This window comes from Nestor notabilis, unplaced genomic scaffold, assembly GCF_000696875.1.
Source record: "Nestor notabilis isolate BGI_N333 unplaced genomic scaffold, ASM69687v1 scaffold27297, whole genome shotgun sequence".
Classification (NCBI taxonomy): Eukaryota; Metazoa; Chordata; class Aves; order Psittaciformes; family Psittacidae; genus Nestor; species Nestor notabilis.
This window is the reverse complement of record NW_009936426.1, coordinates 808-14,493: the sequence shown is the minus strand read 5'-3', so window position 1 is coordinate 14,493 and position 13,686 is coordinate 808. Positions and strand designations below refer to the sequence as shown.

The 13,686-nt window shown below is 37.8% G+C and overlaps 1 protein-coding gene across 1 annotated transcript in view; it reads left to right on the top strand.

The window, feature by feature from the left end:
* The window catches only part of CTPS2 (CTP synthase 2), a gene marked incomplete at its 3' end in the record, with an annotated part of 44,222 nt that extends 31,941 nt beyond the window's left edge, over positions 1-12,281 (top strand). The window contains 3 exon segments of the mRNA XM_010018350.1: positions 8,957-9,053; positions 10,446-10,501; positions 12,185-12,281. Of these exon segments, the coding sequence (XP_010016652.1) occupies positions 8,957-9,053; positions 10,446-10,501; positions 12,185-12,281 (250 nt within the window).
* Between the last annotated feature and the right edge of the window lie 1,405 nt (positions 12,282-13,686).

The following is a 13,686-nucleotide window of genomic DNA, read 5'->3' as shown; positions in this document are numbered from 1 at the left end:
TTCTGACCTTTTTACTGATAGTTCTTCAAATGCATGCACACATCCTCTCTGCTCCTCTCTTCTTACTTCCTCCCACATATCTCTTCCTATTTGGTTATATTTTAAAAGTGTGTATCATTTACCTCTAATATGAGTATGTAGATTTGCAGTTCTGGTTTTATGATCCATTAGCAAACAAGAACTGCATAGGTGTGTCTGTACTGTCACATTAACTCTGGACCCCATAGTTGAATACAAGCATCCTAGTGGCACTCACGGGTGCCTTGCTGGGGGAAGAAGTGATTAATGTTTGAATGCTGCCAACATAGGTGGCATGGATGCAACTGGTCAAGCCACTTGTCTTTTTAAACACAGTTTGAACTTGAACCTGATACCTATATAAACACAATTAAGGAAAGCAAATTCTGGATAATTCTTGTTATTTTATGTTGAAGGTAATAGTGTTAATGTGCTAGAAGGATGATTGAAAGGAGGGCAGAATTAAGATATGGACAGTGATGTTTAGCAGACTTTTGGAGGAGGCAGAACAAAGTAAGGCACGAAGGATCCTGCTCACAAGGAAGACATTGTGGCTTCTGCTTGAAATAAAAATAATTTGGATTGTAGGTCGTAAGTCTTCTACCAGAATTAAGATTCTTCCAGGCAAGATGATCTTCCAGGCTAGCTGAAGCTTTTCTGACTGGAAGCAAGGAACTATTAAATGTATTCTAAAGCATGTGACTCAGAGCATCCCTGAAATGACCAACAGTGATAATTAAAGCAATTAATCTCTGCTATGATATTAATACGTATTATTACTTTTGGGTTTCTGAAGCTTATGAGATAATGTACTATTGTTGGATAGTAATGAAAATACCAAAGTACTTTTCTGCAAGATGATCTAACTGCTTAAAGTTGTATCATTGCAATTACCTTCCTATGAGCTGGTTTTTGTTGTTTTTTTTTTTTTTTTAAATGTAATTTACAGGTTGGTTTTTTGTGGGTTTTTTTTGTTTGTGGGGTTTTTTTTTTTTTGTTTGTTTTTAAAATCATAGAATTAAAAGTCAGTGCATTGATTACCGTTGTATGATACCCAGCACTTGCTTTAGTCCTTCCTGTTCTCCAGCTGGAATGAGAAATGTTATGATGTATGAGTGGAAAGGATGGTAATGACTCATGGAAATAATCTCTGCTACTGCTGTTGACTTCATGGGGTAAAGAAAATCCCATTATTCATTGCTGGAGAGCTTCCAGAGGACGAGGTGTCCATTCTGTACGCCTAATGAGATATCCAGCATTTTCAGATTGTTGTCTGTAGTTTAGGAAAAGTTACAGGCATGAAAGACCAGACAGGCCAAAGTACTTCCATTGTCTTGGGCATTCCATGGAAGACAAACAGGAGTAGTTAAAATTAGTGACTGTGCCAGAGGCTTTTGCTTAGAAATTCCCTGTTAGAGTATGTCTGTTCTGCTATTAGTCCACAAGATTATATTTACTAGAATATCTCAATTTAGTAAATTAGGTAGGAGAACCACTGAGTCATGGGGTGGCCAACTTCAGTTTGATGGGTCCTTACATTTTGTTACAGGGAACAGAATGTTACTGGGTGGTAGAGGTGAGGGGACTGGCATGACATTTAAATAGGAGTTAAACCGAACAAGAAACTTCCAAAGAGGAAGAGAGAAAGAGGACAATTCAAAAATACATGTAAAATATTCCAGGATATCTACATAATAGATATGTATCTCTGTTTAAACAGTAAAAGTGGTCCTGCTTACCTTCCAGAAACAATTACTGTAGCTTGCGCAGTGTTGTTCCTGGGTGTGATCTCTTGTGAGATGCTGTTTCAAAATGCAAAAATGAAAACAAAGAAAGAAAGGGGTGAAAGGTAGGAAGAAACATGACTATACTGTAAATTAGCACTGTGTTATTAGTACGGTACCCTTCATTATCTACATTTCTTCATTATCTTCATCTATCTTCATTTCTACAAAGTTGAAATGTAAAAGTAGAGTTGAAAAGAAAATATACTTCCTCATCAGAACAAATTGCTTCAATTGAAGGTTACAGTGGTTGGTGTAAGCTGGTCTTTTTGTGTGGTTTTGTAGAACGGACTCTGCTAAGCTGCTTGTTAAAGGAATTAGATTGGTGCAAAATTCTGGCACTGGAGTAGAGTAACATTTACTTTCCCAGCTCTCTGCAGTTGTCTACAACTTTAATGGTTTGGGTTGCTTGTTTGTTTGGGTTTTTTTTGCAGAGATAGGCAACCTGCAAAATACCTTGTAGAAGTTTTACATGTTTGCTCTGCAGTGCCTTCAAAACATTTCAAGATATTTTCTTTTTTTTCCTAATCAGCTGATTTTAGCTCAACTAGTAGAGAATTATCTTTTTGATGCAGAAATGCTGGTTTTAATTTCTGGTGTCCCCTTCAATGTGTGATCAGCCAATCATTAAAGCTAATGGTCTGCCACTGATCTTTGGGCGTGATACGAAGTATAATATCCTAATTGTGAAACTGGGCTGCTTCCTGCATACTGGTAGCACAGAAATCCTTATGGACCTAGTGTCTTTTACTTCGGTTTCATTCATCTACTCCAGGTTCTAAGTAAAGCATTTTCTTGTGGCAGGATCAAACAATGTGATGGTATATTTTTTTCCTTCAGTTTAAAACCTCAATTTAATGATCTATTAATCAAATGTACAGTAGCTAAAGCTAGTTGGTGAAATAATCTTAAACTGTATGAAGTTGTTCATCTCAGTCAAACGTGTTGTCAGATAATGTAAAAATGGTTTATTAGGCTGAATCACAGACAATAAAGCAATTTTTCTTAAAACAGAAGTTAAACTACTTCCTCTGTGAGTAGAGTTCTTACTTGAAAACTTCCAGATTCTTTTTCAATTTCAAAGTATAGTATTGTACCATTACCTTACTTTTTTTTTTTTCTGATTCAAATAGCTATCCTTTTGATAGGATGCTTTTCCATCTCCAACATATAAAAGAAGTAGTCCACAGATGTATTTTATTTCCATTGCAGCAACTGTTATACTTTAGGATGTGCACACACAATTTAATAGATTTGTGGCAAATGTGCCTCTGATTTGGCAACCTGATTTGGCAGGCCTGAAAAAGGAGGAGGGCTTACAAAAATAATTAGAAACAAATGGCTGTGGCTTGCTGTTCTGGTAAGCATTTGAAAGAGATTACTCAAAAGGAATCTTTAAACTGGTCCAGGACCTTTCCAGGGATTTTTTTCTCAGCTCTGAAGTTAGCTGGGAGGTTTTATGCCACCACAAAAGTACCTTCCAACTAGAATATAAATGAAAATAGGGAAATCTGTAATTTTCTACTTGCTGCCCACTCCCTTTCTAATATAAATGCCTTAGTTTCTGCATCCCTCATCATCAAGTACCAAATCACCACTGGGCAGAAGTGGAAGAAGGACAGGATATCAGGATATTTGGAGACACTGTTCTGTGAGAAGGATCAGCGGTTGGAATCCAGGCAGTCTTACTCACCAGTCTGGAAGTGGTCTGATTATGTTAGGGAAATGGGATGGAAACCAGCTGCTAGTTCTCCTGATCTTCCTTGTGAGCATGTTGATTTTTATGGCAGATGAATAGAATTTCTTTAAGAAATACTAGGATAATGTAGGTCCTGGTACTAAGCATCGCTTGGAAACAGGTAGGAGAAATTTTTCTCACTTGAAGGTCTGGAGTAGTGATCACTTGAAATAAGCAATCATCCTGCTTGCATTCTTTGAAGTAAGTAATTTTCCCTCTGCCTTGCTTGCTGAAGGCAGAAATAACTGATAATGAAATGATTCTAATGCTACCAATGCTACCTTGTTAACGGAAATGTTTACTTGCTTATGTGTGGTAACTTGGTGGAGGAAGTACAGAACGCAGTAGACAGTTTTGAGGGTAAAATGGGTGCTGTGCTTTGTCTCTGATGAGGACAGTCTCATGTCTCCTTGGCTACCTTGCATAGCTTAGTTAGTGGGGCTTGTCTGTGGCCAAGTCTTCCATGGCAGTTGCCTGTAGGATATAATTGGCAGAGTCAGGAAGCATCAAACCTACTACTATTTAAACAATCTCAGGCTGTGTTTGATTATCCCTGTCTTGTCTTTGTGGCCGGGCTGTTTGATGAAGAGAGCACCAGGCTCTGTCTCCCTCTCTAGATTCTTCCCTCTGCTTTAGAATGCCCAGACACAGGCTTGCTTCATGTATTAGTAAAGGCAAAATTTTACCTACTGTTAATTTCAGTTGGAGAAGTCCCCCTCAAAGGCAGTGGCAGAGTTCTGATTTTCCAATAGATTTATGTGGTACAAAGTGAAGGATTTCTCCTGGCTATAGATGTGCTGATCTCTCTGAAGTTAAATTAGCGAGTATTTGGTCATTAATTGTGGTATGAGCTGGACTGGTCCAAAGCCTGAGAGCACCCTTCCACTTTCCTTTAGTTATTCAAGTCTGACAAATCCTGTACTCCCTGGCACAGCATGACTGGCTCTCCAGTGTATTTCTATAGCCAGCGCTGTCTGACCTGATTCCTTTTGCTGTAACACTGACAGTTTGAACATTTCTGCTTGATTAAGTCTTTAAGCTGACTCTGGGACATATGGTTGGAATAACTAGAATGAGTTCTAAAATCTATTAAGCAATATCTATATAGGCTTTGCATATCAACATCTCTTTAACTTTTTCTATTTACTGCACTTTGCTTATGGGTAAGCAAGCACTGTTTGAAAAAGTGGTTACACCCTTTGTGACATTTTCTGAAGAAAACGTTACAAAACATTCTGTACCAGAATTTCTGCTTATTCAGGCACAATCCTTCCTAGAGAGTTTTTAGGCTTTAAATTAAATAAATGCTCAAGGGCAGTTACTTAATTCTAAAATAGGAAACAACAAATCTTTGGAAAAGAGGATTTCCCAAACTGGAAAATGTTTGGCAGTAACAGGCCATGGGATTTTAAAAGTTTAAGAAGTTTAAGATACTTGTTGGAATATTTGGATACTGTGCTGTAGTTTAGTGAAGAGAGTAGAGGACAGGATTTTTCAAGCTAGTTGTTCATGTCACTGTATAGCTGCATGAGCCAGCTATAGATGATTTCTGCTTTGATCTTATGCATGATGGTGGTCATCTTTTTGAAAACAAACATTACTTCAGTCAGAGTAATAAAGCACTGAGTAGTCTGAAATCTGCAAGTGGCTTTATGGCACTTGAGCAAGTGGCTTTGGCACTCGAGGGCTGTGTGCTTTCGATAGGTAGGCAGTGATGGGGTTTGCTCAGAACTAGGATATCTTTGGGAGAAAAGGGAATAGGGGATTCTGGAAGATATGTGATCCATGCACCTTCTTTCGGTAACTGAAAATGTTTAAACCTTGGTTTTGAATGAACAGGGAAAGAATGTATTTTTGCTTTACTTGCCAAGCTGGAATCTGTCAGTACCATACTTAGTATTGTGTCTGCCAATTCTTTTCATTAAAATGATTGTAATATTGTTTCTAAAATGTTAAAATAAACATCCCATTTGTGGGTGGCTGGGTCTGTTTATTGATGAACTTGTGAATGAAACAGATAGATTGAATCTAGCCAGTACTGACAAATCCTGCATGGAAGAGGCAGTAAAAGAATGGGTTCCTCTATAGTTTGGGTTGAGTCCTTGTCAGTTCGTGTTGTTCAGCAGGGATTAATTAATATTCATCAGTACCTGTCCCTCTGTACATCTCTTGTGTGCTGAGTGTTCTTAGACCCTCTTTTCAGTGTTCAATTAATCTTTAGGGTCAGGGCTTCTCCTGATGCTTTGATCAGCACGTACATGTGTAGCAATTTATTTCAGCAGTGACAAATCATTTCCTCGGCAGACGAGGGCAAAGTAAAAAGGCAACCCCCCTAAAAATCTGCTTCCAAAGCTGATTTCCCAATGACTTGTTCAAATCAAGTAACGCTTCCCACCTTTCCTCCTCCATTGTCCCCAGACAAAACCTGAACATACACCCCTAACATCCCCCCCCAGCCCCAGTAACCAAAGTAGATGTATTTTTCAAAATGGCATTGCAGGCTGTGAAGCAAAGCAAAGACAAAACTTAATGGTCCAGGGGTGATTACTAAAATGATAGGTGTGTGTTTTCAGGGCCTTGGTTGCACCGTGTTGAGTGTCTGGGCTTGAGAGGTTTTCTCATTAATTTTCATATGTGTCCTAACAACAGTAAAACAATTCAAGCAGTAGATTTCTGAAATAAGATTGCAGTTCATGGGTAGTTAAAGTCGCTATTCATCAGTAGCATGATTTAATACTGATCAGGCTGGTTTATATCTCGGATGTGCTTTGAGTTATGTCAGAGTGATTATTTATTTCACGTTGGCTGTTAGCTATGTGTAATATGTGATCTCTGTAAAATCCCTGTCATGCTGGCAGTTTTCAGAGATTTGAGTAAGAAATGCCTTATCACTTTTTGCATCCTCACTACTGATGCCTTTTTGTTGCTTGTGGTACCTCTTGTTCTGTGCTGTTTTCCACTCTTCAAAGAACTGTTGCGTAGTAAGAGCTGATTTATTCTGTGTCAGGAAGCATAAGCTTTTTGAAGAATCTGTTCAGTTGCACAGTTATTCAAAATAACTACCACTTGAAGGTTCATCTTTTATCTGATCAGATGAATTCTGATGAATGTGGCAAAATTTTCCATAATTTTCCATAATGAGTTGCTTTTCTGATGCTTATTACTGTCCTTAGGCTGTAAGGTCAGCAGTGTGACTTTGCTTTCAAAAGCTGCAGAGAAAGTCATGTAATATATAAGCATTAAGGGTTGTGCTGTGATAGTTGATCAGAGCCACAGAGCATATCAGAAGGGAAGATTCAGAGCCAGAGTAACTTGGAGGTAATGCCTCATAAGTAGCTTCTTTCCTCACCTGACTACGAAAAAATATTTGAAGTGTCTATTTTCTTACTATCATAAACCTAAAGATTTTGGGCAAGATGGAGAGCTGGCTTATAATGCTCATATTAATAACAAAACATGAACACATGCAGTAAGCTGCTTGATGTCAAAACTCAATACAGCTGTCATATTAGCAGCTGTTAAAGTGAAATTTTTGTAATTGCAAGAGAAGCAGATACTTGGAAGTACTTGATAGCTGCTTGTTACTACTTCATCTCCATTTGACAGGAGTCAGGAGTGTAACTTTTAAGGTTATCTGTAGTAGGGGTGTAGGCAAATAAATAACACCTCACAGAAAAATTGTGTTTGATTTCAGAGGATCAGAGTGTTTGACACATGCACACAATATGCTATATACATTTTAACCACTTCTGATGTCCTGTGTTGTTCTGTGGCCACTACTTCAGGAAAAAAGTGAAAGTAAATGGATAGAAATAAAGGAAAAAGCAGACAATTCCATATTTTTGAAGTAATAAGATTTCAATGAATATTTAATTTATTTTTTTTCTGTATAGTCCTCACCTTCATGATCTGAGAGGTAATTAAGGTATTTGTAATATCCCACTGGTTTGATCACAACTCCTGCTTGTGACATTTTGTAATGAGTATATAGCTTATAAATAACAGTTTGGAGGTATAAGGTTATACAGAGATAATTGCACAGCTGAAATGCATTGGCACAAGGCCAAAGGCTAAGCACTTTCCACCATCCCTTCTAAATTGAATAATTTCACTTTATGAGGTGTATCATCAGAAATTGTTTTCATTACTCCCAGAGGGCAAATTAAGGTTAATAAAAATCCAATTCCAGATTACCCATATGTATGAATATTTGTATTTTTAGAACCTTTCTTTGTCAATTACATTCTTCACTGACTGTCTATATGTGAATACATTAGTCATAGTTTCTGCTCATGTGTTTCTACACTTTTAAACTGTTTTACCTCTCTGAGACAGACTTCCTTTAAGTCTGCCTTCTCGCATGATTGTGAGACCCAGCAGGATTTTTCAAACTGAGCAAAACTAAACGCACGCCTTCCACTAAACCATAGTTTCTCACATCCTCTGAATCCCACCATCCTGAATTCCACTTGACCCATGTAGCAGCCATTTGACTCATCCATTTCAGTCCTCAAACCCAGTATTTGTATATTCTCTTCTTCGAATTTTATGTTAAACAGCATATTCTACATACAAGGTAGTCCAGTATTTTGTGGATTCTTAGGCAATCTGAAGTACAAATGAATCTCAAGTAAAGGTGAATTAGAGGGGAATATTTTTCCATTTTCTCCCAGTGATAAATTAGTTACGTACATAACCTGAAATGTGGGAGTTGCCTCTTTTAGTACTCTGCTTTTACAACATCAGATTATAGTCTTATTACAAGTGCCTTCTTTTCACTCCTGCTCCATGCCCTCCTCTTCTCCCCACTTCCCAAAAAAGAGGACTTTTGCTGTCTTCATACAACAGCTGTTTCTGCCTCTTAGTGTAAGAAGGAACATTCTTTATAAAGAACAGTACAGGAAAGGGACTGGTGTACAGGAGTATTTACCCAGGGTAATCTTTCAGATTCTATCACTGTGTGGTTCAGGGACTTGCTTTTTCAGAGATGCTGTCTTTATTACTTGGAGGATTTTTTCATCTATGAATTTATCAGTTTTAAAAAATGAACGTACTCTTACAGAAACAAAGAATAGACTGTGGCAGAATTATCATATTGCTAATGTTTTGGTATCTTTTTTTTTTTAAAAAAAAAGCTTTTTTCTAGCCCCAAAATTAAGGAATTAATAATAAATTGCTTTTGTTGATCATAATCTTACATTAAAAAGTTTCACACCAGTTAGCTAATACCCTCAGTCTAGTACAGTCCCAATACTTAGAACAAAGCTTTAGGGAAACTAAAGAGAAGTCATAATTTGGAATGCTTAGAGGAAAAATTAATAATATTACCATTTATAAATCTGTGCAACCTATTACGCAGTTGTTGCTTTTTTTTCTGTGTTGGATGAAACAGTGTTTATACAATTTTTCTCTACAGGTTATTGACATGCCAGAACACAATCCTGGAGATATGGGTGGAACAATGAGACTGGGGAAGAGGAGGACTGTTTTCAAAACACAAAATTCTGTTTTAAGTAAGTTCTGTTTTAAGTAAGTTTCAGTAAGAATTTCTGCTCTTATGACTTGCCTTTTGGGTAGGAACTCTGTAACGTGGCAAAGCAAAAACGCTAAAGCACAATTTGTTATAGTACTACAACCTCAAGCAAGTATTTGGGTGGCAGCTTCCCTGAGCTCATTCACTCTGATCTTATTCCCATATACATTTACCCAGGACTGGAATGTAAAGAAAGAAATGAGAGACATCTAGAAGTCTCAGTGAAAAGATCAGTTAGGGTCCAACACTTTAAATAAATAATAAGGAATCTTGAGATAACTGAAAAGCAGATAGTTTAAGTCATTATTTTTGGGGAAGATCAGAACATTTTCTTCCTATTTTGTTTATGAGTTGATAGGATGTGTGAACCAGGACGGCTTGTTCTACTCCTGAAGTTTTTTGGTAGAACTGCCCCAAACTCCTATGCATTATGCTCTTGACAGACCTAAATAATGCTTGTCATTCTCTAGAGTTGCCAGCTTTAAATGTCACCTGGCCTCACTGCTGTAGTCCTCACTTTATCAAAGACTCATAGAAAACTCTGTTAATTTACTCAGGAAATCTTATTCCTGTTTTTGATGCTTTACAACTTGAATGGAAATAATTCAATTTGAAAAGGCAGTTCCTTGAAATTAATGCATATTTACATTTTTGTAAAATTGCAGTAGTATCACTCCACAGTTTTTTGAGATCTTCTTAGCAGTCTAGTTCCTGTACCAACCTTTAAGTGAGATAGTAGTCCTAATGACTCTAAGATAAATTGAGAACTAAGTTTGCGCCATGACTGTAAGTGAGAGATACAATTAAATTCTGGTTAACTGCATGCTTCTAACTTACTCCTTGTTGCTCTGGAATGTAGAGTGTTCCAGATTAGGCTCAGTGAACTCCAAGAGTCCTTTGGGTAATGAGATCAGGAAAAGAGAGGAAAACAATATTCTCTGTATTGGAGAATATTGGAGAATCGGAGGTATTATGCCAGCTGCCATGCATAATCTATTAAAATGGAACAGATGCTACTAAAATGCTTCCTTCGCTGCACCTATTGTGTACAACTGTTGTAAAACCCTGAAGGGATTTTATGTTGCTTGTTCATTCAAACTTATTTTATTTTGGGCTTTACAATTTAAATTAGTTTAAGCATGGCCTTTAGACTCTAGTCTACCTGAGCTATTTCTGGTTAAGGAATGTTGAATGAGAATCCTGAATAAACTTAGGTAACATAAACTAAAATAAACTAGTCATCACTCAGAAAAGCATAAAGTTGGAATGTCCTGTTATGTTTTACATATGACATTTTTAAATTAAAAAAAATACTTGCAATAACTATTAAAGCAACACATTAGCATTAATTTCTCTTTCCTTGTGTATTCAGGGAAACTTTATGGTGATGAAATATTTGTGGAGGAGCGGCACAGGCATCGATATGAGGTAAGGATTGCTAATGTAGTTTGTATTCAAAAGTTAAAGCTTAAGCAAACTACGTTTCTCTTGGTAGGCATGACTCTATAAAACCAATGAAGAAACATAACCCAAAATTTAGTAATACATAGTGTAATTTAGATCAAAAGAAACCCCTTCTGGTCCAACTCCCTGTTTTGAGCTGAGCCAGCTTCAAAATTAGATCAGGCTGCTTAGGATTTTGTTCCATGTAGTTTTGAATCTCTCTGAAGATGAAGATGTTGATCTTTTCACAATCTGTTCCAATGCTTAACCACTTCATTATGATCCCCTTTTTCCTTTATATGTAATAGGGCATTTCCTTGGGCAGTTTGCCTTTTATTTCTCAGTCTTGTGCTGCGCATTTCTCAGAATAGTCTGATTCAGTCTTCTTTATACCATTCCATTAAATAGTTGAAGTCAGCATCAAGATCCACTCTCTGCCTTCTCTTCTCCAGGCTGAACAAATCCAGCTCATCCAGTCTCTCCTGCTATGCTGCATGTGGTCCAGCCCCTTAGTCATCCTGGATCTCCTATGGACTTGCAACATCTTGTCAATCTCTTTCTTGTACTGAGGGGCCTGAAACTAGGCACAATATTCCAGAGGTGTTCTTGCAAGTGATCAACAGAGGGAAATAATGTAGTGTACTGTAATGTAATGTAGTGTAATGTAATGTAATGTTTCTGTGGTAGAGAAGTTGCAGTGTCTTAGCAAAATGGTCTTAGAGAGTGATATCAGAGATTACTTGACTTTTTGTGAAGTATTTGAAAGCTGAAGGGTTATAATCCTTAAATGCATCGATCCTTGGGTGATTTGGCTTATTTAACAGTTTAGAATATGTCCAGGTAGTGCACATTCTTTCATATGTGGGTAGACTTCAGGCATCAAATGTAGGTGGACTTCAGGCATCTACAACTTGGAGGCTAATTCAGATCACTTGCTTCTTACCATCCGACTCTGTATGCCTTTTGTATAGGTCCACCCCTCTGTTTGAGAACATCTCTGTACATTCAAGATACCGTCATTTGAGGAGATAGGTGAGAGCTGGATTCCTAGAGTTATTTCTGAGATAGTTCAGAAGGGACTTGACTCCATCAGTATCTACCAAGGGGCCTGAGCTATGAGACGTGTGCATGCTACAAACTGATTCAGCTTCCTTAAAAAGCTGGGAGGAGAATGTGATTGTGGTAAAGGTGTTCAGAGTTTGAATAGTAACTGAGTGGTTAGAACATCACCAAGGAAATGAAACTGCTCACTGTAGAACTCCTCAGTTTGAAGGAGGAGCTGAACCACAGCTTGTGTCATAACCACTGAAATGCAGTGTTCAAAGAGAAGGTCAGTCTCTATGCCTACTGTAGTGGGCCATTTAAAAAGTAAGGAATGCAAGCTGCTCAGAATCGAGAGGACAGCAAGCAGAAGAGACCCTGGCTTTAACCTTTGGAATGTTATGTAGTGAGTTTTAAGATTACTAATTCACCTCTTAATAAATAAGCATGCCCACTTTTACAAATTTATACCAGAGAGTTGTTAACACAAAAAAGCAAAAGTTCCCAACTCTTTTCTCAATTCTTTTTATTCTTGTATGCATAGTGAAAACATTACAAGTAACATCTACTGTTTGTTAAATCCAGAAATAAATAGAATTACGATTATTCTTACTTTGAATATTTCAGGTGAACCCAGAATTGACTCACTACTTTGAAGAGAAAGGTTTGAAATTTGTTGGCCATGATACGGAGGGGAACAGAATGGAAATTATTGAACTGGAGAGTGAGTGTCTTACTTGTCTGTAGTACTTTCCTCATCTATTAAAACTGTGTAAACTATCAGTTGTTCAGTTGTTAAATGGCATGTAGGAATAATATTTATCTGTCATAACAGTCAAGGTCATGTTGGGAGATACTGCTGACTCCACCTGTGTGTTACAATGGGTGAAGATTCAGAGGGTGTTAGGAGGTGTCTTACACTTGTCAAGGATTGCACATGTATTTGATTATCAGGGCAAGACATGCTCCTTTTCCTAAAGGTCCTGATTTTCTAGCTCAGTGGAATTTGGCTGAGTAGAATCATAGAGTGATGTAGGTCAGCTAGTCTAGCCCTCTGCTTCAACACGTGGCTGCCTTTAAATAGGGATCAGGTTGTTGAGAACCTTATCAGTCAAGTTTTGAGTATTTCCAAGTATGCTCTTGGTTGGACTTAAAACCACTCACCACTAGTCTTTGAACCCAGTAGTCCAGACGTGTTTTAACACACTTTGTAGTCTACCCATAGTCCATGGCTCCCAAATTGGATGCTAGGTAATCATATCAAAATCCTTGCATCGTAAAGTTAGGATGAAGGAAGGCTACTGCTCTCCCTTAATCCAAAGACTGATTGTTCCCAAGGTGGTTGTGCCCAGTTGTCTTCCTGTCCTTCATGTGTCTGGAAATGCTTTGGAGGAGGGTTTGTTTCATAATCTTGCCATAAACAGAGGTTAGGCTGACTGTCCTGTAGTTCCTTACATCTTTCTTTTTGTCTCGAAGAAGGGCGTGGTGACTGCCTTTTTCCAGTCACCAGAGACCTTCATAGTCACCTTGGCCTTTCAAAGATAAAAACCATCTTCACGATGACATTGGCCTGTTCCCTAAACACCCTCTAATATTCTTAAGTCCCAATAACTAATATACGTTTGGTTTGCTTCAGTATATGGAATATGTATACATGCGGTATAGCCAAAGTGTAAACCATTGCTGGAATCAGTTACCTAGAGAGGCTGTGAAATCTCCATTCTTGCCAGTAGTAACCTTCAAAACTTTACTAGAAAAAGCCATCACGAAACTGATTTAACTTCGAATTTGACCCTGCTTTGAGCAGAAGGTGAGACTAGAGACCTTTCAAGATGCCTTCCAATTAATTTGTGTCTCTCTCAGTTACCCTCAAAAGTATGAAAATCAAATAAAAAGCAAGTTCCTTTCTTTCACAGAAGTGACTCAGATGAGGGTTTGATTCTGTGGAAATCTGGTAGATTCAGGATGCTTTACCAAGGAAGAGTTGATGTCTTTTCTAAAAGGTTCTGAAAGAAAAAGGAACTCCACTGCATATATTTGGTGTATGCAGCACAGGGTAGCTCTTAGAACCAAACCGTTTAGTTTTGCCTGATTCTTTGGTCAACTCCTTGCTGTTCAGTCAGTGTTGG